This window comes from Mirounga leonina, unplaced genomic scaffold (assembly GCF_011800145.1).
Source record: "Mirounga leonina isolate KUSES-001 unplaced genomic scaffold, KU_Mleo_1.0 Mir_94, whole genome shotgun sequence".
NCBI lineage: Eukaryota > Metazoa > Chordata > Mammalia > Carnivora > Phocidae > Mirounga > Mirounga leonina.
Window position 1 is genome coordinate 13,419,388 of NW_023270855.1, and position 25,954 is coordinate 13,445,341.

At 39.4% G+C, this 25,954-nt stretch overlaps 1 protein-coding gene across 2 annotated transcripts in view; it reads left to right on the forward strand.

Moving 5' to 3' along the window:
* SUMF1 (sulfatase modifying factor 1) overlaps window positions 1-24,409 on the forward strand; it is a 94,035-nt gene extending 69,626 nt beyond the window's left edge. Inside the window, exons 8-10 of one of the 2 annotated variants that reach the window (XM_034998338.1) lie at window positions 12,439-12,510; window positions 13,387-13,446; window positions 23,285-24,409. In XM_034998338.1, the coding sequence (XP_034854229.1) occupies window positions 12,439-12,510; window positions 13,387-13,446; window positions 23,285-23,395 (243 nt within the window). In that variant the 3' untranslated portion in view covers window positions 23,396-24,409. The remainder of the gene's footprint in view (window positions 1-12,438; window positions 12,511-13,386; window positions 13,447-23,284) is intronic. The other variant, XM_034998339.1, reaches the window with a different exon arrangement.
* Window positions 24,410-25,954: the final 1,545 nt, after the last annotated feature.

A 25,954-nucleotide genomic window follows, 5' to 3' on the forward strand; every position in this document is an offset into this window, starting at 1 on the left:
TGCTGGCTGTGGGGCCTTGGGCGCTCCATGTATTTCATCCTCCTGAGTTTCAGTATTTCTCATGTTTAAAATGGGGATAAAGATACTTGCTGCTTCCCAAGCCTCCTGTGAGGCTCAAATGAGATGGTGAGTTAGCATGCTCTAACCTAATGTCGGCTGAGAGTTCCTTTCTTTAAAAATTGGTTGAGGTGATTGAGACTCCTTTTAGAAGATACATGAGCGAAGGCTTCAGGAAAAAAAGATAAACATGCTGCTCGTGTTTGTTTCTGAGCTGCCTGTTGCGGCAGGTACTTGCTTATTTATCAGGGTGCTGCTTCAGCATGCGTGAAGTCCTTCAGATGGGTGGCTGGTTGATTGTCTTTTATCCTCAACTTCAGGCTGCTGGAACCATATCTGTGGGAGCCTGTGCGAACTGACAGCTTGAAGGCTCAACTAGAAGTCAAGTGTGCAAGAGAGCCTAGCTTTTAGACAACGAGGGAGAGGAGGATTTAGCTCTCAAAGGAACGTGCCCACTTCTCAGGCTTATAGAGTGGAGAATAAAATCTGTTCTTTTAAACTCCACATTCCCCTGCACTTAAGCTTCTAAGGAAGTCTTGGACTCCTAGCAGTTTAGGGCTCTGGAAGGCGTAGTATTTTTCTTCTTTTAGTTGATCCTGGTTTATGATTTTCTCTCCTTTAACTTAAAAATTGTTTTTATTATAGAAAATTTCAAATATGCAAAAGTCAAGAGAATAGTATATGATACCCCCATGTCCTTAGTACCTGGTTTTAATAATTATCAATTCATGTCTAATATTGTTTCATCTGTATTTCCACCCACTAATCCTTGCTCCCCTCCTCCTCTGGATTATTTGAAGAAATCCCACACCTTATATTTTATTAAGAATATAATTTTGTTTGTTTTTATTTTTAAAGAACAGCTTTACTGTAGTATAATTGCCATAAATTGCACAAAACTAAAGTGTACTAGTTGGTAAGTTTATACATTAGTGTGTATGTGTGTATGTGCACACACACAGATCAAAAAGTATATATACACACATATCCATGAGATCACCAGTCTAGATAGTAAACATATCCATCACCCAAAAGTTTCCTTGGGTGCCTTGGTAATCCCTTCAGCCTGCCCCTTTCTGCCTCCCATACCCAAGCGATTATCTGCTTTCTGTCACTGTATATTAGTTTGTATTTTTTAGAGTTTTACATGATTGGGATCATAAAGTACGTACTCCTTTTTTTTTTTGGTCTAGTTTCTTGCACCATGGCATAGTCTTTTACCTATTCTACCAATATTATTGTGCTTTAATTAGATACCATGTAGGAAACTGCAAGACCCATTAGGAGGCCATTGTAGTGGTCCAGGTGAGAAATGGAGGTTGGTACCAGGGTAGTTACCATTCAGATGATAGCTGCCATCAATTAGAGATCTGCTTTGGAGATAGAGCTAATCAGATCAACTGGGGGTGGGGGTTAGGGAGAGCTCGGAATCCAGAATTACTCCTGAGGAGTCTAGCATGAGCACGAGTGTGGTGAAATGGAGGAGATTCAGTGAGGAGCAGATATGTATGGCCTTTTCTGATTCATTCCTTCACTGGATGTCCACTGCTTTTTCAAAGCTATCATTATCATTGGTTGGTTTGAATCAGGATTTAATCCTCAGACAAAAACAGTATTTAAAGCACTTTAAGATATTTACAGGGTTGCTGGGTCTTCTCAGGAATGCTGTTAAATACAGGCTAGCTGCCATTGTCAAATTGAAAATAATGAATTTCAGTTTTCTCCTCAGGGGTTTGTTGTATCATTTGGACCAGGCAGGGGGAGAGAAAGTAGTACAGAGGCAAATCACATTTTCAAAAGCCAGTTTTAAAGGTGAGGTTCACTCCACTCTTTCTGTGGCTCCCAGAATGTTTTTGTGTTGGTTTTACCATTGAAAATATTCATGTTCTGCTAAGTCTAATGCTGTGATGACAACTTCTGCACGCACTGACTAGCTATGTGAATTTCATTGTAAAATAGGATAATCTGTCTTCCTTCTACAGGGTTATTAACATGTCAGCTATTTTATTAGAACTTGGACTTCCTTTGAGGGTTTGGCCTTTGAAAAATTGGGTAAAGTGATCTCTTTGATTTTGGAATTTTAGAAATTACATGCCACCTGGATTAATAAGTTTATGGGTACTTTTGGGAAACCTGAGTTAGACTTCATGAACTAATACTATATAATAGTAACAACAGAAACTGCACATTTATTATTTATTACGAAGTCCCTTTTATGCATTATCTTATTTAATCCCCACATCAATCCAATGAAATAGATACTGTTATCATCTCTATCATCTCCATTTTGCTGGGGAAGAACCTGGGATGTAGAAGGGCTACTTTATTAGGCCTAGGCTATTCTCAGAGTCAAGGTCAGAGCTGTGACTTGGACCCAGGCAGATTGTCTGACTGCAGAGCTCATGCTCTTCATTAATAGATAATACTTGAGGTGGATCTTACAAGATAAATAGAAGTTAAATGGATAGCGGGGACTGGCATATTATGCAAAAAGAATCTTGTGTCATTTCAGGGGACATAGGAACCTCATTGTCCTGGGGGGTGATGATGGGAAATAATGTTGATAGTGCTGGTAAGACCAGAAGGAGATAGGGCCTTAAAAAATACCTGTTTGGGTTATCCAGACCAGTTTTTTCATTGATAATTTAATGAGGTCTTTAAAAAGTCTTTTCAAAATCTTGACTAAGTGCAAGAGATCCCATTTCTATTTTCTCAGTTCCAAAGAGCTCAGGTGGGGAGCTTCTGAGCTAGCTGATCTCAGAAGCATTTTCTGATTTCAAACAACCTAGATTTTGCCAGCCAGGAGTAAATCCACTGTTCCCAACTTTTCTGCTCAGCTCTGATTCCCTTTAGTGTTAAAAGAATAGGCTTGTGGGCGCCTGGGTGGCTCAGTTGTTAAGCGTCTGCCTTCGGCTCAGGTCATGTTCCCGGGGTCCCGGGATCGAGCCCCGCATCGGGCTCCTGCTTGGCGGGAAGCCTGCTTCTCCCTCTCCCACTCCCCCTGCTTGTGTTCCCTCTCTCGCTGTGTCTCTCTCTGTCAAATAAATAAATAAAATCTTAAAAAAAAAAAAAAAGAATAGGCTTGTTAGTTTTAAACTGAATAGTCTTTCCAGACCTGCCCTCACTCTGACAGTGGTTGAAAGGCTAACAGTCGGCTAGCATCTGAATACCATTGCAGTGCTACCTAACTTATTTGATTCCTAAAAGGATGATGGTTATAAAAAGGAGAGTCTGTGATAAGGTGGTTAAGCCTTTTTCAGAGGCTAACTCTTATTTCCTGCTTTGAAAAATGTATTGTGCTATTTAGTAGTAAGAATTGATTATAATGAGGAGATGGTGAATGCAAAATAAAAGGTGCTTTTTGGCTTTAATAATCAGTGTTATCTCTGAGTGTCAGTGAAACAGAACCAATACATGCCAGATCATTTTAATTTTTATTGTACTAAATGTTTCTTTTTCTTCATTAAAAAAATGAATAGGTAGTTTGTGAATGTGGATTTCAAAAAGTACACAACTTCCATCCTTGTGTCCCAAGCCCTTCCTTCCTCCTCAGGCAACATTAATAGTTCTTTAATGACTCCCTTTATAAATGGAGTCTATGCATCTGTTAGCATATATGAATATACGTTATTTTTTTAGGATTTTATTAAGGAAATGATAATAAGAGCAGAGAGAATGTGCCCATAACTTAGCTTCAGCGTCTATTAACACTTGCCTGTCATGGTTCAATCAGATGTAGAGCAACTAGCGTGTGTGCATGCATGAGCAAATAATCTAAATGTCTACTTTACACCTAAAAAGTAATAAACATTGCAAATTAACAATAAAGTGTGACCCATATTAAGGAAAAAGATTAGTTAAATAGAAACTGACTCTGAGTAGGTCCACATGTTGGATTTAACAAAGACTTCAAAGCAGCTATTATATTTAAAGAATTAAAGGAAAATGTATTCAAAGAAATAGTAGGAAATATGATATGTGTCAACAGAGAATCACAGTAGACAAATGGAAATGATAAAGAGTCAAGTGAAATTTCTAGAAGTGAAAACTATAATAACTGAAATAAGATTTCCCTACATTAACTCAATAGGTTAGAAATAGAAGAAGGAATCAGTGAACTTGAAGGTAAATCAAGAGAAGTTTTCTAAGCCAAATAACAGAGGAGGGAGAAAGACTGGAGACAAATCAATAGAGCATTCTGTTCCAACATAGTTCTAACGCATGTATAATAGGAGTCTCAGATGGAGAGGAGGGAGAAAAAGGGACAAAACTTTTTTTTTTTTTTTAAGTAGGCTCCAAGCCCAGAGTGGGGCCCAGTGCAGGGCTTGAACTCACTACCCTGAGATTAAAACCTGAGCTGAGATCAAGAATCGGACACTTAACCAGTTGAGTCACCCAGGCGCCCCAAGGAACAAAACATTTTTGAAGAAATTATTTAAATACCAAATTTGATGAAAATTATCTATAGAGATCCAAAAAGTTCAAATAACTTCAAATAGGATAAACAAAAAGAATACACCTAGACAATTCATAGTCACACTATTGAGAGACAGAGAAAGCAAATTATATAAGCCAATTAATAACAAAATGAAAGAAACACATCTACAAAAATATAATAATAATAGGGGACTTTAACACCCCCCTCATTGAAATGGACAGATCATCTAAACAAAAGATCAACAAAGAAATAAAGGCTTTAAATGACACATTGGACCAAATGGAATTCACAGATATATTCAGAACATTCTATCTCAAAGCAATGGAATACACATTCTTCTCTAGTGCCCATGGAACATTCGCCAGAATAGACCACATCCTAGGTCACAAATCAGGTTTCAACTAGTACCAAAAGATTGGGATCATTCCCTGCATATTTTCAGACCACAGTGCTTTGAAACTAGAACTCAATCACAAGAGGAAAGTCGGAAAGAACTCAAATACATGGAGGCTAAAGAGCATCTTACTAAAGAATGAATGGGTCAACCAGGAAATTAAAGAATTAAAAAAATTCGTGGGAACAAATGAAAATGAAAACACAACTGTTCAAAATCTTTGGGATGCACAAAGGCAGTCCTAAGAGGAAAGTATATAGCAATACAAGCCTTTCTCAAGAAGCAAGAAAGGTCTCAAATACACAACCTAACCCTATACCTAAAGGAGCTGGAGAAAGAACAGCAAATAAAGCCTAAATCCAGCAGGAGAAGAGAAATAATAAAGATCAGAGCAGAAATCAATGAAATAGAAACCAAAAGAAGCATAGAACAGATCAACAAAAGTAGGAGCTGGTTCTCTGAAAGAATTAGTAAGATTGATAAGCCCCTGGCCAGACTTATCAAAAAGAAAAGAGAAAGGACCCAAATAAATAAAATGAATGAAAGAGGAGAGATCACAACCAACACCAAAGAAATACAAACAGTTATAAGAACATATTAGGAGCAACTATATGCCAGCAAATTAGACAATCTGGAAGAAATGAATGCATTCCTATAGACCTTTAAACTACCAAAACTGAACCAGGAAGAAATAGAAAACCTGAACAGACCCATAACCAGTAAGGAAATTGAAGCAGTAATCAAAAATCTCCCAACAAACTAGAGCCCAGGGCCAGATGGCTTCCCAGGGAATTCTACCAAACATTTCAAGAAGAATTAATACCTATTCTTCTGAATCTGTTCCAAAAAATAGAAATGGAAGGAAAACTTCGAAACTCATTTTATGAGGCCACCATTACCTTGATACCAAAACCAGACAAAGACCCCATCAAAAAGGAGAATTACAGACCAATATCCCTGATGAACATGGATGTAAAAATTCTCACCAAAATACTAGCCAGTAGGATCCAACAGTACATTACAAGGATTATTCACCACGACCAAGTGGGATTTATTCCTGGGCTGCAAGTTTGGTTCAACATCCACAAATCAATCAACATGATACATTAATAAAAGAAGGAATAAGAACCATAGGATCCTCTCAAAAGATGCAGAAAAAGCATTTGACAAAGTACAGCATCTTTCTTGATTAAAACTCTTCAGGGTGTAGGGATAGAGGGTACATACCTCAATATCTTAAAAGCCATCTATGAAAAACCCACAGCGAATATCATTGTCAATGGGGAAAAACTGAGAGCTTTCCCCCTAACGTCAGGAATGCGGCAGGGATGTCCACTATCACCACTGCTATTCAACATAGTACTAGAAGTCCTAGCCATAGCAATCAAACAACAAAAAGAAATCAAAGGCATCCAAATCAGCAAAGAAGAAGTTAAATTCTCACTCTTTGCAGATATGATACTTCATGTGGACAACCCAAAAAACTCCACCCCAAAACTGCTAGAACTCAACAGGAATTCAGTAAAGTGGCATGATATAAAATGAATGCACGGAAATCGGTGGCATTTCTATACACCACCACCAAGACGGAAGAAAGAGACATTAAGGAGTTGATCCCATTTACACTTGCACCCAAAACCATAAGCTACTTAGGAATAAATCTAACCAAAGTGGCAAAGAATCTGTACTCAGAAAACTATAGAATACTCATGAAAGAAATTGAGGAAGACACAACGAAATGGAAAAACATTCCATGCTCATGGATTGGAAGAACAAATATTGTGAAAATGTCTATGCTACCTAGAGCAATCTACACATTTAAGGCAATCCCTATCAAAATACCATCCACTTTTTTCAAAGAAGTGGAACAAATAATCCTAAAATTTGTATGGAACCAGAAAAGACCCCGAATAGCCAGAGGAATGTTGAAAAAAAACCAAAGCTGGGGGCATCACAATGCCAGACTTCAAGCTCTATTACAAAGCTGTTATCATCAAGACAGTATGGTACTGGCACAAAAACAGACACATAGATCAATGGAACAGAAGAGAGAGCCCAGAAATGGACCCTCAACTCTATGGTCAACTAGTCTTCAACAAAGCAGGAAAGAATGTCCAATGGAAAAAAGACAGTCTCTTCACCAAATGGTGTTGGGAAAACTGGACAGCCACATGCAGAAGAATGAAACTGGATCATTTTCTTACACCACACACAAAAATAGACTCAAAATGGATGAAAGACCTAAATGTGAGACAGGAATCCATCAAAATCCTAGAGGAGAACACAGGCAGCAACCTCTTCGACCTCAGCCGCAGTAACTTTTTCCTAGACACATTGCCAAAGGCAAGGGAAGCAAGGGCAAAAATGAACTATCGGGACTTTATCAAGATAAAAAGCTTTTGCACAGCAAAGGAAACAGTCAACAAAACCAAAAGACAACTGACAGAATGGGAGAAGGTATTTGCAAATGACATATCAGATAAAGGGTGTATCCAAATCTATAAAGAACTTATCAAACTCAACACCAAAAGAACAAATAATCCAATCAAGAAATGGGCAGAAGACATGAATAGACATTTCTGCAAAGAAGACATCCAAATGGCCAACAGAGAAATGAAAAACTGTTCAACATCACTCGGCATCAGGGAAATACAAATCAAAACCTCAATGAGATACCACCTCACATCAGTCAGAATGGCTAAAATTAACAAGTCAGGAAACGACAGATGTTGGCGGGGATGCGGAGAAAGGGGAACTCTCCTACACTGTTGGTGGAAATGCAAGCTGGTGCAGCCAGTCCGAAAAATAGTATGGAGTTTCCTCAAAAAGTTGGAAATAGAGCTACCCTACAACCCAGCAATTGCAGTACTGGGTATTTACCCCCAAGATACAAATGTAAGGATCCAAAGGGGTATGTGCACCCCAATGTTTATAGCAGCATTGTCCACAACAGCCAAACTATCAAAAGAACCTAGATGTCATCAACAGATGAATGGATAAAGAAGATGTGGTATATATGTACACAATGGAATATTATGCAGCCATCAAAAAATATGAAATCTTGCCATTTGCAATGACTTGGATGGAACTAGAGGCTATTATGCTAAGCGAAAGAAGTCAATTAGAGAAAGATAAGTATCATTTGATCTCACTGATATGAGGAATTTGAGAAGACAGGATCACAGGTGAAGGGAGTTAAAAATGAAACAAGTTGAAACCAGAGACAGACAAACTATGAGACTCTTAATCTCAGGAAACAAAGTGATGGTTGCTGGAGTGTTGGGGGGTGGGAGGGATGGGGTGGCTGGGTGATGGACATTGGAGAGGTATGTGCTATGGTGAGCACTGTAAATTGTGTAAGACTGATGAATCACAGACCTGTACCCCTGAAACAAATAATACATTATATGCTAAAAAAAGAAGAAGAAGAAGAGGAAGGTGGAAGGGAAAAATGAAGGGGGGAGGTCGGAGGGGGAGACGAACCATGAGAGACAATGTACTCTAAGAAACAAACTGAGGGTTTTAGAGGGGAGAGGGGTGGGGGGGATGGGTTAGCCGGCTGATCGGTATTAAGGAGGGCACGTATTGCATGGATCACTGGGTGTTATATGCAAACAATGAATCATGAAACACTACATCAAAAACTAATGATGTAATGTATGGTGACTAACATAGTAAAATAAAATTTTTAAAAAATGGCAGACTTAAGCCCCAACATATCAGTAATTTCTTTAAAAGCACATGCTCTAAGTATATCAATTAAAAGATAGATTGGCCATGTGGATTAAAAATAAAACCTAACTATATCCTGTCTACCAAAAACTCTTTTCAAATATAATGATGTAAGTGGATTGAAAACAATGATGGGAAAAGAGATACTATACAAACATTACTCAAAAGAAAGTAGGCATGGCTATATTAATATCATATAAGGCAGACTTTGAAGCAAAGCAATTTGACAGAGTCAGGGAAGGACATTCTGTAATGATAAAATGGTTAATCCAACAAAACGACATAGTAATACTAAATATACATGCACCAATGAATACAGCTGAGACATATGAAGCAAAAACTAATTTAACAAAGAATTCAAAGGAGAAATAGACCAATCCACAATTGTAGTTGGAAACTTTCACACCCCTTTGTCAACAATTGACAGTATAATTACATAGACGATCAGCAAGGATAGAAGAGAACTCAGTGATACCATCAATGAACAGGATCTAACCGACAAGAGCAGAATATCCCTTCAAGAACTCATGGAACATATACCAAAGACCAAATCCTATATCATCAAATAAACCTCAGTACATTTTTAAATGTTGTAGTCATATAGAGTATGCTCTCCAATCACAATGGAGTCATACTGGAAATCAATAACAGAAATAAATTAGGAAAATCTCCGAACACTTGGAAAGTAACAACACATTTCTAAATAATCCCTGGGTCACAGGGCAAGCTCCGAGGTAAATCAAACAGTGCATCAAACTGAATGAGAATGAAAACGTGGTTGAGTGCGTTACATGAGGAGTGGCCCACAAGGCGCCCTCCTGTGCCCCAGGGCCAGATGCTCACTCCAGGTAACCAACTCCCCACTGGGACACACTGTATAAGAAAAGCAGAGTAAATCCTTGATTCCATGTTATCTTCTAAGCAAAAATGATAGTGTAATATACTCTGACAGAAGTGCCTTGTGTTTTCTTTAATGTGCCTCATTCTTTTTAACAGCTGCATAGTATTCCACACTGCAGAGTGAGTGTATCAGACAGCATGTTTAACAGTAGTGCTTTTTGACTCTTTGCTGACTGATGACATTTTGTCAGATTCTCAGTCCCTTTTGTTGCTTTCCTTGTCATCGTGTTGTGTATGCAAAGGAGGGGAAGGGTAGTGTCCCTCTTTACTGCACAAAATGTCATTGTTATTGCTTCTTTGAAATACATCCTGGCAGCTTTGAGCAGGCTGGCCACCCTCCTTCCTGCCGGCTTATTTTTCATTCAACAAGCCTGTCTTACTGATGAGGGTCCTGTGGGTTTTTCATTGTTGACGACTTTTATGCCTTCCCAGGTGTTTTAAATGAGGGTATATTTCCCTGCACTAACACTCAGCGTTGCTTCTTTATCTCTTTTCCTGAGAACTTTAGCTGCATCTTGGCCTTTTGAGATCACTGGGGCAGACATTTAGAAACTCGCATTTTTTTGTTTGTTTTTTTTCTGTTTTTTGCAGTCATCCAAGCATTAGAGACGTTCGTATTTTGGTGTCTGGGAGTAGAGTGGCTATGGGTAGTAGTCCCTTTGGAGATAACATTCACATGGGTCCTTGTCTGTTTCTGGGTGGAGTCCCTGTGTTCAGTGTGGTTTTTTACTTAGGTTTTTAATATAGGTGGTAGAGGTGCTGGAGCACCGCAGCCTCTGTTCTCCTGAGGGGTAATAGGCAGAAAGATGACGCATTCAGACACTAGTGTTCGTAGCTTCCTAAGTTTTAACCTGCACTCACAAACTTGATCATGAGAGACAATTTGAATCTTGATGTATCGATCCTTTCTTTGACAAATAGAAATGACATTTCCCCTTTGTATTGGTGTCCTAGGGCTGCCGTAACAAGTCACCACAAACTTGGTGGTTGAAACAACAGACATTTATTCTCACAATCTGGAGTCTAGAAGGCTAATATCAAGGTTCTGGCAGGGCTGTCCTCCCTCCGGCATCTCTAGGGGAGATCCCTTCCTTGCCTTTTCTTAGCTTCTAGCAGGTCCTAGGAATCCTCGGCTTGTAGCTGCATCATGCCAGTCTCTGCCTCCATCTTCACATGGCCTCCTCTGCGTGTCTCTCTGTGTCCTGTCCTCCTATGACAAGGACACCAGTCATTGCACTTTTAGGGTTCACCATTATACTGTATGACATCATCTTAACAAATTACGAAAATTACAAATCTGCAAAGTCCCTATTTCTAAATAAGTTCACATTCTGAGGCTCTAAGTGAATGTGAGTTTTGGGGGGACACTATTCAAACTGCTACAACCCTCCTAGTAATTTTTCTGTGGGTTTTTTTTGTTTGTTTTGGTTGGTTGGTTGGTTGGTTTTGCAAAGTGGTGAGCATTTCAAACAGTTACAGCTAATCCTACCTCATGTTGTTTTCTGGCAAAAATAGTTTTATTTGTAAGAATCGTCTGAGCAGGGGCGCCTGGGTGGCTCAGTCGTTAAGTGTCTGCCTTCGGCTCAGGTCATGGTCCCAGGTCCTGGGATCGAGCCCCACATTGGGCTCCCTGCTCAGCGGGAAGCCTGCTTCTCCCTCTCCCACTCCCCATTTGTGTTCTCTCTCTCGCTGTGTCTCTCTCTGTCAAATAAGTAAAATCTTTAAAAAAAAAAAAAAAGGATCATCTGAGCAGTCACCTAAATCGAGGACAGTATTAATTGCTGTGGTTGTCAGTACAGGGTGACTCTCAGTAGTGTTTGTGTCCCTTTGATAAGTGTCGTATTTATTGACTGCAGGCTTAGTTCATCGGAGACGGTGATGAAAGGGAATGATTTTGTTCTCGCTCGTTCTTATTGGCAAATCAGCTCCTTCTTGTCCTTCGATGTAACCTGACAAAAGAATTTAATCTTGCATGATATCAGATACTTCGGTCAGAATGTAAGCTGTCATTTGGTGCATCGTGACGCAGCACGTGGAGAGCCACCTGAGGGAAGCAGTGGTACGGCAAAAACTCCTCAGCAAGAAATTCCCTGTAGGAGACATTGGCCATTATGTGGGATAACTCCACAGATAGCAATGTGTTCCTTTCAGCTTCATACTTCTCTAGGATAATAAACACACCCAGCAGATTCTGATGCAATGTCTGTCAGGTTCCAGACACTCCTGGGAAGAAGGCTGCGCTGGCAGTCCTTATTTTCACAGGTAGTTTTTCTCATTTACAGTTTGCCCATTTCTAACTGCTAAAAGTTTATTAGCATGGCATTAAGCATTTAAGGCCATGGAAATACTGGGGCCCTGCTGTGAAATGAAGAATAGCTGGGGGCGTGGGCTGTGACCCTTTCTAAGTACCTGGAAGTGCTTAGAGAACGTGAACTTCTGCCCACATAGTTGACATTTGCAGGTCAGTATGTTAGCCAAGCTTGGAGAAAACATGGTTCTTTTAACTTCTGCCACTTATGTCTGAACCCTTGACTCTAGGTAGTTGACAAGAAAAGGAAAACTAAGATAAGCGGCATTGTTCGACCTTGTCTCGTTTTCAGTAGACAAAAAGCAGGCAGCTACATGATTAATTGACTTTTTGCCTAACAAAGGAAAAGCAAAAAAAATGTAAGCCCCTAAACTTCCCATATGTGGTTCTGGTTTGTAGGAGGTTATTGGTACTTCTCAGACGTTCTTTGCATGACTCATCTGATGTTGAGGCCCTTATGCTGGCAACTAAAGTTTTAGGATGTTCATTTCCAGTGCACTTTTATCCAAAGCCCTTCCTAGAAAAAATAGTCTTACCTCTTGGCTGGCTGATTCAGGCTTCAGTTTTCCCTACAGTGGTAGCAACTCTTGCTTCTTGCCCCCCTTGTAGGCATTGCCCAATTTCCTACATTCCTGGTCTCTAAACGGAGAGCATCAAATGGACTGGAGCCAGGCTGCCTGGGTGTGCATCCATCCTTATTCTGCCACTTGCTTATCTTACTTCAGAAGTTGGTATGGAGAGGGGCGCCCAGCTGGCTCAGTGGGTGGAGCATGGAACTCTTGATCTCGGGGTTGTGAGTTCTGGCCCCATGCTGGATGTAGGGATTACTTAAAAATAAAATCTTAAAAAAAAAAAAAGAAGTTATAGAGATTACATGGGTTAATATTTGCATCCATGCTTGGCTCATAGCAGCACTATATAAATCATTTTAAAAAGATAAACTGTGTTCCGTATCTTGATTGTGGTAGTGGTTACATACCTATACGTTTGTCAAAACTCACCAGATATGTGCATTTAAAAAGGATTAAAAAGGTTAAAGTTTACTGTATGTAAATTATACCTCAATAAACCTGACCTAAATTTTTTTTTAAAAGATGAAAAGCAAAGTCCTTCAGTCAGCAAAGGGTTTATTAGGTGTTGCACAGTAAGATTATAAAAACATAATTCAAAAGGCTAGCTAGTCCACTTAAACAAGCCAGTTGTTAGGCAGGATAAATTTGCATATCAGCATGAGAAGGTGCTCTAGGAGATGCTGCCAAGCAGCTTATTAGTCACCTAGGTGAGAAATGCTATTACGGGGGCTTAGAAGGGGGAATTGTTTGCTATAGTCACAAAGATTTCACCAAAGTGGGAACCTGAGCCAGACCTTAGAGGGTGGGTAGGATTTGTAGAGGTGGGCATTTGGAAGGGTGCGTGGGTGCAGATTCAGGGTCCGGGGGCAGAAAAGCATGTGAAGAGTTGAGGCAGCTGTGAAGAGCTGGTTGGACTAAAACAAACTCTGCCAGTCCTTGAGGAACATCTGTGCTTTCTGGACTGATGTGTTCTCTTCATCCACAGAAAGGCCCCCCTTCTGGAAAAGACCGGGTGAAGAAAGGTGGATCCTACATGTGCCATAAGGTAAGCCAAGTCATTAAACTCTGCATTGGTGTACTAACAATAGGTTAATAGATCCACTGTAAACCTTAGCCCTAAAATGTCCCATCCACTTCTGCTAATACATACCTATTCTCATCAAAGTAAAATAATAATAATAATAATACTCATTTCAGATTTGGATACAGGCATGGGGAAAAGAAGCAGAGGTTGTGAATAATCTATTGTTAACTAATTTCCATCTGTTGAATCTTGACCCACTGAGAGAACTTTATTGTCCCATGAACCAGGGTGGACAATATACTATTTCCAGCATGTCTGTCTGGAAGTATACCCTTCATTTATTTGAAACTTCTATAAATTTTGGGATCCTCTGTTGAGATTAAGGTGAGAGTTGGAAATGGAGGGTGGATTGTAGTGTACTGGAATGGAAACATCACAAATGTTCTAGGTATAATGTATGTGCTTTGTGAAATAAGCATCAATCTCAGAGAGTGTTTCTGCTCTGGGCTATGATTTCAGCGTCAGAAATGTTTGTTCTTGGGTAATCAGTGTGAGTTGGTGTTTCATGAGTAAAATTTTTGAGGAGTTTGGAAATTGAATACCACCTCTCCCTTTTTTCTTTAAATCATGTATTTTTAGTATCTCCAACACTTCAGCTTCTTTCTATCCCTATGCAAAGATGGCATTTTGCAGATGGTTATTACAAGAAGTTTTCCATGGTAATTCAGTTAGTCCAGGCAGTTAGAGACTTAAAACAACCTATAAGGGCTCCAAATTAAATGACTAATTTGACAATGGGTGTATTATCAAATTTTACCTTAACACAGTGGTTCTCAAACTTTATTGCACATTAGAATCATCTGGGATCTGTAAAAAAGACTGATGCATATTCCCCCACTCAGCTCATTTTGATTTCTCTGGAGTGTGGCCTGGGCATCAGGATTTTAAAGGTCTCAGGGGGATGAAAACATACTGCAAAGCTTGGAAACCACTAGTCTAAAGAGAATCTCTGTAGATTGTGTGTATGTGTATCTTCTGTATTTCTTTAAAATTTTAATCCAGTTATTTAAGTGGAAGTTCATATTTGGTTTACTTTATGCTTTAAACCTACATTTATGACAAGATGTAGGCAAATTTATCTTTACAATTCTAATTTTAATTTGAAATTAAAAGCACTGCCCTAGGTCATCCTGGTACTTTTAAATGTTCACACACATATCAGTCTTTAGTCCCCGATTTTTTCTTTCATTCAAGCTGTTACTACAAGTGTATTGAATTCTTTTGCTAGGGAAATAGACTTCCATGAAAAACAAAATTTCTCTTTGCAGAATAGTATCTCACAACCTTAATTACCACCAGTTGTATTTGTGACATATGACACTTTTAAAAATTGAGAATTCATTTACTCTGCAAGATTTGAGGACCAGAAGATTTTCCCTCAAGAAAATAGAGAAAATGATGCTTATAAAAAACATTTTTAAGTATGAACACTAAAAGTATTCCATTGCTGTGCATATGAACGTGTTTACTTTAACATTTCATATTTTTTGCTTATTTTGAATCTGTATTTTTATAAGCTTCCCAGCTTATTCTTTTAAAATATCTTTTAATCTAATATATGTTTTTAATAAATACACTTACATGGTATAATTGGTTTATCTTGTGTTCTGCAACTTTCTTAAACTCAGCTATACTAATAATGTTTTTGTAGATTCTTTTAGTTTTTCTACATTGGTGGTTATATCATCTATGAATATAGACAATTCTTTTAAAATCTTTTTCATTACTTTTTCTTGTTCTATTGCATTGGCTAGAACCTCTAATATAGTATTGAATATGCATGGTATGAACAGACATTCTTACCTCATTTTTTATCATAAGGGGTTAAACATTCAACTTTTCAAAGTTAGGTGTATTAGCTGTAGTGTTTTTGGAGATGTTCTTTATAAGTTCAAGGAAGTTTCCTTCCTAGCTTTTTGAGAGTTTTTATCAGAAATGGATGTAAATTTTTCTGGATGCCTTTTCTGCAGCTATTGAGATGTTTGTATGGTTTTTCTTTTTCAGTTTGTCAATATGGTAAATTATGCTCATAAATTTTTAGTTTTCAAATGTTAAACCATGTTTGCCACCCATTGTCAAATTCTTAGACTGTGCTTGCTTAATTATGATGTATTATCCTTTTTATATGTTTTGGATTCAGTTTGTTAAAATATTGAGCATTTTTGCATGTACCCTCCTGGTGGTTATTGGTCTGTTGTTTTCTTGTCTGGTTTTGGTATCATTGTATTGCTGGGTTTAGATACTGAAGTTGGGAAATATTCCCTCATCTTGAATTTTCCGGAACAGTTCATGTAGAATGCAGTATTTCTTCCTTAAATGCTTGATAGAATTCCCCCAAGGAAACCATTTAGGAGTAGAGTAGTAACCATAAATTTAATTTGGTTAACAGTGGCAGGGTTATGCAGATTATCTCATTCTTCTTGATTAAGCTCTGGGAGTTTGTGCCTTTTAAGTAATTTGTCTATTTTAACTGAGTTGTTGAATTTATTGGCATAATCTCTGCCTTTTCATTGGCTGTTTGTACCATTTACATTTAATGTGGTTATTGATCTTGCTGAGTTTAAATTTGCCATCTTGATATTTGTAGTCTTTTTTTGTCTCATCTGTTCTTTGTCCTTTTCTCTGACTTCTTTAGTTAAGCATATTTTATCACTCCATTTTCTGTCCTTTGGCTTATTAGCTAAAACTCTTTGTTTTAAAATTTTAGGGGTTCATTTAGAGCTTATATTAAGCTTATATTCATATAGAGCTTTTCTATATACTTGAAAGGTAAGTTTTAATTTAGTCATATTCAGAATGATGAAGAGAGTATTCCAGAAGAGAGAATAGCAGAGTAATAAAACAGAGTGGGATCCATAGGATTTCCCAGAAAAAAATTAGCTCCAGGATCTTCATTAAGTTAATTGTAGATGATGTAGGTATTTAACATCAGGCTGGTATTTCAGTGATATCAAGAAAACAATACAGTGTTGGCTGTGAATTACTTTCAGAGCACTTATCCTTTTCACTAGATTAAGAGTGGCAGCTATAATTAAATTACTGAGTTGTGGACTCTGAAATTAGATCTGGATTAGAGTTCTATAACTTCTCCTTGCTAGTCTGTTACCTTTCTTACTTAACCTTTCTAAGCCTCAGTTTTTACATTTGTAAAATGCACACCATAATTGCACCTCCTGTAAGGTTCTTAGGAGGAATGAATGGACCAAAGTATATAAGCATAAAGTATATACTACTAGTACCATCATCATTAACCATTGCATTTATTATAATTAGATTGTTTTCCCCCTTCCCTTTTCAATAAAGAGTCAACTAATGAACTAACTAGAGAGGCAGAATCCTTGAAATGATTCTTATGGCATAGGTGAAAATCAGTAAAAGAAAGGAAATGAATATAAAGAAAAAAATGTAATTCATTTTGAAAAAAATCACCTTGCTTAGAAGGTGACTTAACTTTTGATCATGGACCAGGGCTAGCTTGCATGACTAACATAAGCTCTGATGATTATTCGTACCTTATTGAAAGTCCATCCAAAGTACAGCTTCAATAATGAGAGCACAGAAAGAAAAACTGTGAGAAAACATGGTGTTGGGTTAAAGGCCCAGACTCTTTTTTTTTTTTTTAAAGATTTTATTTTTATTTTATTTATTTGAGAGAGAGAATGAGATAGAGAGCATGAGAGGGGGGAGGGTCAGAGAGAGAGGCAGACTCCCCACCGAGCAGGGAGCCCGACATGGGATTCGATCCTGGGACTCCAGGATCATGACCTGAGCTGAAGGCAGTCGCTTAACCAACTGAGCCACCCAGGCGCCCAAAGGCCCAGACTCTTAAATGGGATTGAAAAGGCTGTAGTCGTGGATCCACTGCTTATAGAAGGTGACCCTTGGCACACTATTAGCATCTCTGTGCCTCAGTTTTTTTCTGTGTATACAATGCAGATGCTAATACCTACCTCGGATGATTATTGGGAGGATTAAGTGAATTAATACATTTAATACATGTGAATTTCTTAGAACATTTCATACAGTAAGTACTCAAGAAACACTAGCTGTTGTTCTTGAATGTTGTTAGACTAATCTCTGTGGGGTCTTTAACCCAACCCATGAAATGGAGGAAATCCTCACCCTCCTTCCATTTTACACCAAGATTACTAAGAAAGGAGTTGATCTAGTGTCGATGGCAAGAGCAATGGGTGTGAAATCGAGAGACCAGGGTTCTGCTGTGTGATTTCATATAATGATTTTTTTTATAATGAGCTACACTTTCTTTAAACCTTCCCTTTATCCCTGAAAGTCTTCTTCTCATAAAAACCATATTGCTGTTCCACTTGACTTCAGAGCCCCAAGGCTGGTAAGTCATTATCTTAAATGGATTGTTCCTGAGTTCAGGATCACTTTCTTAGTGTAGGTATTGAGATTAGTTTCACACAGTAATTATCCATTTTGATGAAAAAGGGCTAAAGTGGGTCCTTCCCACTACCTCTGTCCTTAATTAGTAAAATGACCCATATTTCAGCCACTCAAAGACCTAACATAATTAATAACCATTTTTGGTGCTAAAAGTAGAGCTGGAAAAAAAGAAAAAGCAATGAGGACATTTAAAATCAGACCATTTTCCTCTTTAATTATGTGTTCTATTAGTTGCCCATTATCGGAATTGAAAATGAACTACTTATTAATAAATGTTTGCTGAGTGAATGAGTTCATTTGAAATGGAATGATGATGTGAATTCACTCTCTTATGGTGGTCCTGACCTCCTACCCTTTAACTTATGATGAGACTTGCTTTTTTAGGGTTTAGTTCTACACAGTCATTTAGGTTAATGGAAGGTTATAGGGACTGCTGTGATCTCATAAAGGACTAGCTGTTTTTGTTGTCACTGATTTTAAGCTTTTATTCTTTTGCCAAAAAAAAATTCATTGCATAAAAATTAGAAAATAAATAATAAACATAAAAATGACAATAAAAAGCCCTTATCCTGCTTCCTAAGTAAGCTGTCAGTAGTATTTTACCCACATTTATTAGTGCACTTTTATTTCTTTCCCCCCCATAATGGAATTATTTTCTGTGTGCCAAGGTCTTCAGATATGGCTATGGCAAAAATCTCTTCTACATTATGGATCTCTTTCCTACTGTCTTACGTCACAGCCTCCTCACAGTCCTTCTGAATACAGTCTTCCAGTCGGGCATCGTTTGTCAGAATTGTTACAGTCTGATTTTTGTGGCATATGAGCAGTATCTTATTTTAAAATAGTTTTTTATGTAATTTGAGAGACAAGTTGCATATAGAAATATGCCATCCAACAAAGACCTTAGTCCTATGCCTTAGTTACCAGAGATATTCCTCATCTTTCCCATTTATATAGCAAGTAACTTCTGCATGTAGGTAGCAAATGTACGGTTGGCCCTTGAACAGCGCAGCGGGTAGGGGCGCCAACCCCCCACGCAATCAGATATCCACATAAAACTTTTAACTCCCCCAAAACTTTTCTGATAACCTCCTGATGACTGTAAGCCTTATCGATAACATAAACAGCTGATTACACTATTTTGTATGTTACATGTATTATATACTGTATTCTTATAATAATAAAGTAAGCTATAGAAAAGAAGATGTTAAGAAAATTATAAGGAGAAGAGGAAATACGTTTACAGTGCTATACTGTTTTTTTAAAAAATGCAGGTAAACAGACCTAGTGCAGTTCAGACCCATGTTGTGCAAGGGTCAACTGTAAATCCGCATTCAGATACTGGCAGTATTATCTTTCCAGCAGAAGCTATTTAAGACTGGTGGAGAAGCTGGCTAATGCTTTTGTTTTAGTGAGGAAGCAGATTAACCCCCCAAAAGTCAGGTAAGACAGTCAACGTTAGTTTCTATAATTAAGAGTGTTGTGTTCATTTAAAGATTTTATTTATTTATTTGAGAGAGAGCGCGCACACAGGCAAGGAGAAGGGCAGAGGGAGAGGGAGAAGCAGACTCGCTGCTGAGCTGGCTGGACATGGGGCTCTATCTCAGGACCTTAAGATCATGACCTGAGCTGACGGCAGATGCTTAACGAACTGAGCCACCCAGTCGCCCCTGTTGTGTTCATTAATAAAGTGACAGTTACAATAACTTCCACGTGTCCAGTGCTTTACTTTTTTTTATGTAAAGACAAGATGAAGCATTTTGACATTATTTCATTAATAGCCCTATATCATTGACAAGGGAACAGATTCAGAAAGGCTTTGCCTATGGTTAAATAGCTAAGGAGTCTTGGATTTTGCTCTTTCTGGTGAGTAAATTAGCACAGTGGTTGTCACGATTTCCATTTGTATCAAGCCCAAATTCTTTCTGCTGAGAAGACTGCCTGTATTGTAACTCCATCCTATTTATCTACCCATGTTTCCTGCTTTTTATCATTTATTGCCTTTATACAGTGATTGCTTTTGCCTGGAATTATTGTTCTCCAAATCTTTGGGCAACTCACCTGGCGCCACCTCAGAGAGGCCTTCCCAGGCTGCCTTGTCTAAAGTAGCCACCTACTCACTCCCACTCCTGTCTCCCTATTTCACTTTCTTCCAAGCTGACCACTACCAGAAACAATCTTGAATTTATCGGTTTATTTATTGTCTGACTAATCCCTGTTGAATGTAAGCTTCCTGCTGACAGGTGCATTGTCTGTCTTGGTCTGCCTTTTATCCCTCATGCCCAGAATAGCATCTAGCATGTCTCGAATACTTAATGAATAAATAAACTATGCTCTGACATGATCAGGCTATGGCCTTGCTATCCCCTTAACTGGCCCAAGTTTTTCCATTTTCATGCCTCCGATGTCATTATTGTCTCTACTTAATATACCTTCTTTCCTCCTTTCTAAATTCTATAAATGAATTCTTCTCTAACTGCAGCCCCTGGGTCCCATAGCATTAGCAGCACCTAGAAGCTTGTTAGAAGTGCGAATTCTTGGACTCCACACCAGATTGACTGAGTCAGAATCTTTGGGTGTGTGGCCCAGGAGTAGGTACTTAAGCTCTTCAGGCTGTTCTTGTGTGCATGCTGAGGTCCGAAGACCACTGCCATAATCATGTAAATCGAGCTATGGCCAAGTTTTGCCTTCTAGAAGTCTTTCCAAAGTCTTTCCTAGAGACTTTGACATTCTACAAGGGACCATTCCTTTACCTGAATTAATAAACCCTAGCATGTTTTATAGCTGTTTGATGTGTTGTCATTGTTCCCTCAGCCAGCCTGTGATCTCCAGCAGGACAAGACCATGCCCTCAGTCAGGCTTCCTCTGTGGGTGTGCACACAGGCAACCAGGAAATGCTTGTTTGTTTTTTGTTGTGTGTGATACAGTTATGGAACAAGGATGTCCATGTCTAGATGCTTGCCTGCCCCTGAACTCAATTCTTGCTCCAATGTAGAATTCACTACACACACTTGGTAGCATGGGACCCTGGATTATCCACGGGAGTTTGAGTCTAGAAATACCAGAGCACTATTGCTTCATAGCAGCCGGGTGAGTAGGGCCTATGTGGGATGAGGCTTCTTTTTTTTTTTAAGATTTATTTATTTATTTGAGAGACAGAAAGAGAGCACGCTTGCGCGAGTGCACGAGTTGGGTGAGGGGCAGAGGGGGAGAATCTCAAGCAGACTCCCTGCTGAGTGTGGAGGCTGACGTGGGACTCGATCTCATGATCCACGAGATAGTGACCTTCCCTGAAAGCAAGAGTCGGACGCTTAACTGACTGTGCCACCCAGGGGCCCCTGGGATGAGGCTGCAGCTGTGTCCTCCTGCATGGTGACCTCTAGTCACTTCAGAGCTTCCGTTGCAGGGCAGGCACAGGTAGTATAGCAGATGCCATCAATTTTTTTATTATTTCAGGCCTATTTTTTATTCATCTTCCTCTGCCTGCCTGAATACTGGTAATATGTTCTATTCCTCACTGGCCACAGGGAAAATGAGAAAATTGGTTGATATCGTTTCACTATCTGTAGAAGACAAACCACTATGTCTTTCTTTTTATGGTGGATGTACTCCAGACAATTTCTGTGGCAGCTTTAGAGATAATTCTTATGAAGATTAGAAACACTCAACTTCTATGAGAAAAAGGAGAATAAGAATTAAGAAAAAATAAAAACGAGCTCTTCCATGCAGACCTATTTTTCCCTCCACAAATGATCTCTCCTTCATGAGTCCCAAAGTTACTGTACATGATTCTTTGTGCAGTTTCTTTAACCACCTGGCAGGGACTTTAGTTTCACTGGGTCAACTCAGCATTAATGCTCATGCCACACAGGATAACTACTTTATTTTCATTCTCTGTTATTTTGGATCCACGTACAATCCTAGTATATAAGAGTTCCATGCATGGTTGTTTTTGGAATATGGAAAGTTTTGATGTAAATGCAGTAATCTGTGGTTATTCAGGAATACCTACTAGGTGGCCGGTGATGAGTGTTAGGCCTTCTTACGCATGCAAGTAGGTATGTCCCTGCAGGACAGGTGTATTGGGGGTGGGAAAGAAGCATGAGACGTCCTGTCTTTCCATCTAGGAGTATAGAATTTTGCTACAGAGGCAAGCGCACTGTCAGAGCTGGGTTCGAATTCTACTTCCCTCAATAAGTGTGTCATCTTGGATAACCCATTTAATTTCTCTGGGCTGTTCTGACCCAGTGAAATAATACTTGCAGTGCCTCGCACCCCTGGAGTGTGCTAGGTGCTCAATGTCTGTGTGTTTGTGCACATGTATGTATGTGTTCTCTGCGCCTAGAAAATAAAACAGATACAAAATATCCCCTACACAGTAATGTATAGCTTTATAGCTAATCCAAAAGCAATGTATTTCTTTTTTTTTTATTAAAGATTTTATTTATTTGAGAGAGAAAGAGAGAGCACATGAAGAAGGGGAGGGGCAGAGAGAGAGGGAGAAGCAGACTCCACGCTGAGCCAGGAGCCCGACGTGGGGTTCAATCCCAGGACCCTGAGATCATGACCTGAGCCAAAGTCAGATGCTTAACCAGTTGAGCCACCCAGGCACCCCCAAAAGCAATGTATTTCAAAAAATGTTTTTCACAGCCTTTCCCACTCTTTATGTTCCTAGGCTTGCTGTCTAATTTTTGCCACTCTGTTGAATATTAAATAATATCTTAATGTTGTTCATAATTAATATTTTCTCATTTGCCATTTAGCTTTATTATTTGGTTTAATGTCATATACTCTAAATGTAAAAATAACTTTTCAAGTTATGAAAGTAATGCATACTTATCAGAGGAAATTTGAAACTCCATTGCTCAAATATAACTACTGTTTTTATTGTGGTGCATTTTCAATCTGCAGTCTTTTTTTTCTTTGACATATGTAATTATATAGCTTGAGATCATACCACACACAGTTTTGTATTCTGACTTTTCATTTAACAGTGTACCATGAGAATTTCCTATGTCATTAAGTATTACATAAAAACATGACTTTTAGTGGTTGCTTAGTAATCTCATATGTGGATGCGCATAACATCTGTAGTCATTGCTTGTTACCTGGGTTTTTTTTACTGTTCTAAGTAATATTGGCACTAACATCTTTGCACCATATCTATGTCTGTTTATAAGGTAAACATTGGATTCTATATGGTGAACTCTGAATGTGCGGCCTTTTCCAAAACTACATGCTCAGTATGCCGAGGGGGTGTTTGTGGGGGAAGCCCTGTCTCCCGGTAGGCATGCCTTCCCTGTGGCTGGTACTTGGGTGCAGCACGAATCTGACAGATGAGAGCCCATCACCGAGTCTGAGAATACTCACCTTTCTCTCTGTCTCGGGCCAGTCCTACTGCTACAGGTATCGCTGTGCTGCTCGAAGCCAGAACACGCCCGACAGCTCAGCTTCCAATCTGGGATTCCGCTGTGCCGCTGACCGTCAGCCCACCACGGGCTAAGAGCCGAGATGAGCCTTCCCAAATCCCAGAAGTCGTGTCTGACCTGCCCTCGGCTTTCCTCAGAATGTTGAACGACTTCAAGTGAAGAATTCCCACTCTGAGGTGGGTTGCATACCTGCCCAGTGGCCAAAGGAACAGCCTTGCGAGACCAAATCGCTGACTTGCGTCAGCATATGTGCTTTATTGTGTGGTGCATTTCTGGAGAATATTGCTGTGCTTTACTTCGGAGAGTCTTTGACAGAGGAAGGGGGTGGAGGAGACCCTGAGTGAAACTTCAGAAGACATGTGTTCTTCCCAGGATCTCCCACCAGGGCTAGTCCTCAGGGTCCCACACTTGACCTTCCGGGGCCTCAGTGACCTCTGTCTGGTGAGGGGATGCACAGCATGATCTCTGAGGCCTTTTCCAGCTCACAAATTCTATGCGTATATCAGATTCTATTGTGATTTCATAGTAAGAGTTTATGACAGATGATTTTTTAGCTATTTTTTTCCATGTGTGAACCTTGGGTGATACTAATCATGTAAAATAAGAGGTCTCTTATGTATTATTTTGAGAAAAGGATGGGGTGGCGGAAAAGGTGGCGGTGATGAGTCTTTATATTCATACTGCACTTTGTGTTTTCAAGGAAATCAGTGTCTTTTACATTGTTATGATGAATCCCACGTGGGCCCCTGGTGGTGCGTTCAAGTTCAGCACTCTGAACACGCAGGAATGTCTGTGGGGTGACTCTACTGTGCTTTATCTTTTAACATTAAGTGCCTTTGGTCTGGGGGGGTGGTTATATGCCCTATTTCCCCCCTCTCCCCAAAGCCTTCGGTGAATGTGAAATGTGTACTACACGAAGAAACCTGTTTAATTCTAGATAGAGAAGAGGAACAAGAACCTTGAATTAACTCTATTCAGGATGTCCAGTATTTTATAATAGGGAAGTAGGAAATCTTGTTGGTTGTGGAATATCAGATGCTCTGAATCATGCACTGTGTTGAATAAACTGGTATCTGCTAAAGCTGGTATCCTTTTGTTTCCCTCCACTGTGTTTTCTTTTAGAAATGTCTTTGTGGTATGTATGTGTTTTATTTGCTATAAAGCTTTCATGTCCGTTAGCTACTTGATAACTTTGATGTGTGAGCAGTTTGTGGGAATTTTTATTCCAGAAAGCAAGGCTATTTGGCCAGGAACCTTAGTATAACCTTGCTTCTTCGTGCCTTGGTAGATGAGGCAGAGGCAAGGGCGTGACCTCGGTCGGGGTCCTATGAATCCCGACAGCTCTTCACGTGTAGGAAAGCACCTTGTTTTAGAGCAAAGGCTTTCACCCAGACGCGCCTGCCATCAGGAGCCCAGCATGATTTCCCGGTCCTTGAAGACCCCTCAGACATTTCTAGCATGTCATTTGAAAGAAATGGCTCATCTTTATGTTGGTTGTTCAAAAATTAAGTCAGATAATAGTCATAAGTGTTCAGCCAACACTTGATTGCTACTTTGATGCATAGCCTGCTAACATTAAAATATTCATCTTGAGAAACAGTGGTGTTGCTGGGATGTTCAGCTATGTTTGTTAATCTGTCATTTTGTGGATACAAAATGTTTCCCTACAAACTTTCACCAACTGATAATAAATTCCAGGCAAAACAAACAAAAAAGTCATTTGCTTAATTGAAAAAGCTAATGTGAAAAATAAGGTATTTTATTCTTAAAGTCACCACTGCTCAAGTGCAGTTTTTGTTTTTACTTGTTACCTCCCGCCTGCTTGTATTTTTTTTTTAACATAGTTATATTTTTAATGTGAATGGTTGGATTTTTCTCTTGTTAATGACTGTGATATAGCATAAATATTTTGGGGTGTGTTTTGGTTTAGTCTTCAGAATTGCATTTTTAGCAGCAGCATAATACTGGAAAGCATTTAAGATGAAATCCTAACAGGCTGTTCATTTAAGAAGCACATTTCTAGGTTACCAACCAACAAGTGCGCGGAACTCCAGACAGCCGTGGCCTCTACACTTGATACTGTTGCCTCCTGACACGTGAGCAGACCAACCAGATGGCAGTGGAATAACCTTAGCTTTAATGCCATCCACGAAGTCTGGAAAGACCTCCCCTTCTGCAGAACTGCACGCAAAACATAGGGGACATAAGGGAAAAATAGGGCGAGTGGCAGAGCCCTCGAAACTTACGAAACTTTGTAACTGGAGCATTAACAAAAATAATAGCTATCCTATGACACCAGTAGCTCCATTGAATCTCCAATGACACTGTAGCCAGCTTCATAGCCAGTCAGCCCTTTGCAGCCTTGCACCCTTGGGGTTCCTTCTTCATTCTCCAAGACACAAGTCCTGGAAGACACTTGCTTTTAATAGACCCCTTCAAAAGTCAAAATGTGGGGGCGCCTGGGTGGCTCAGTCGGTTGAGCATCTGACTCTTGATTTCGGCTCAGGTCATGATCTCGGGGTCCTGGGGTCGGGCTCCCCCCTCTCCCTCTGCCCTTCCCCCTACTCTCTCTCATCCCCCTCCTTAAATAAGTAAATCTTAAAGTCAAAATCTGACCGGGGTGTGCACTTCTT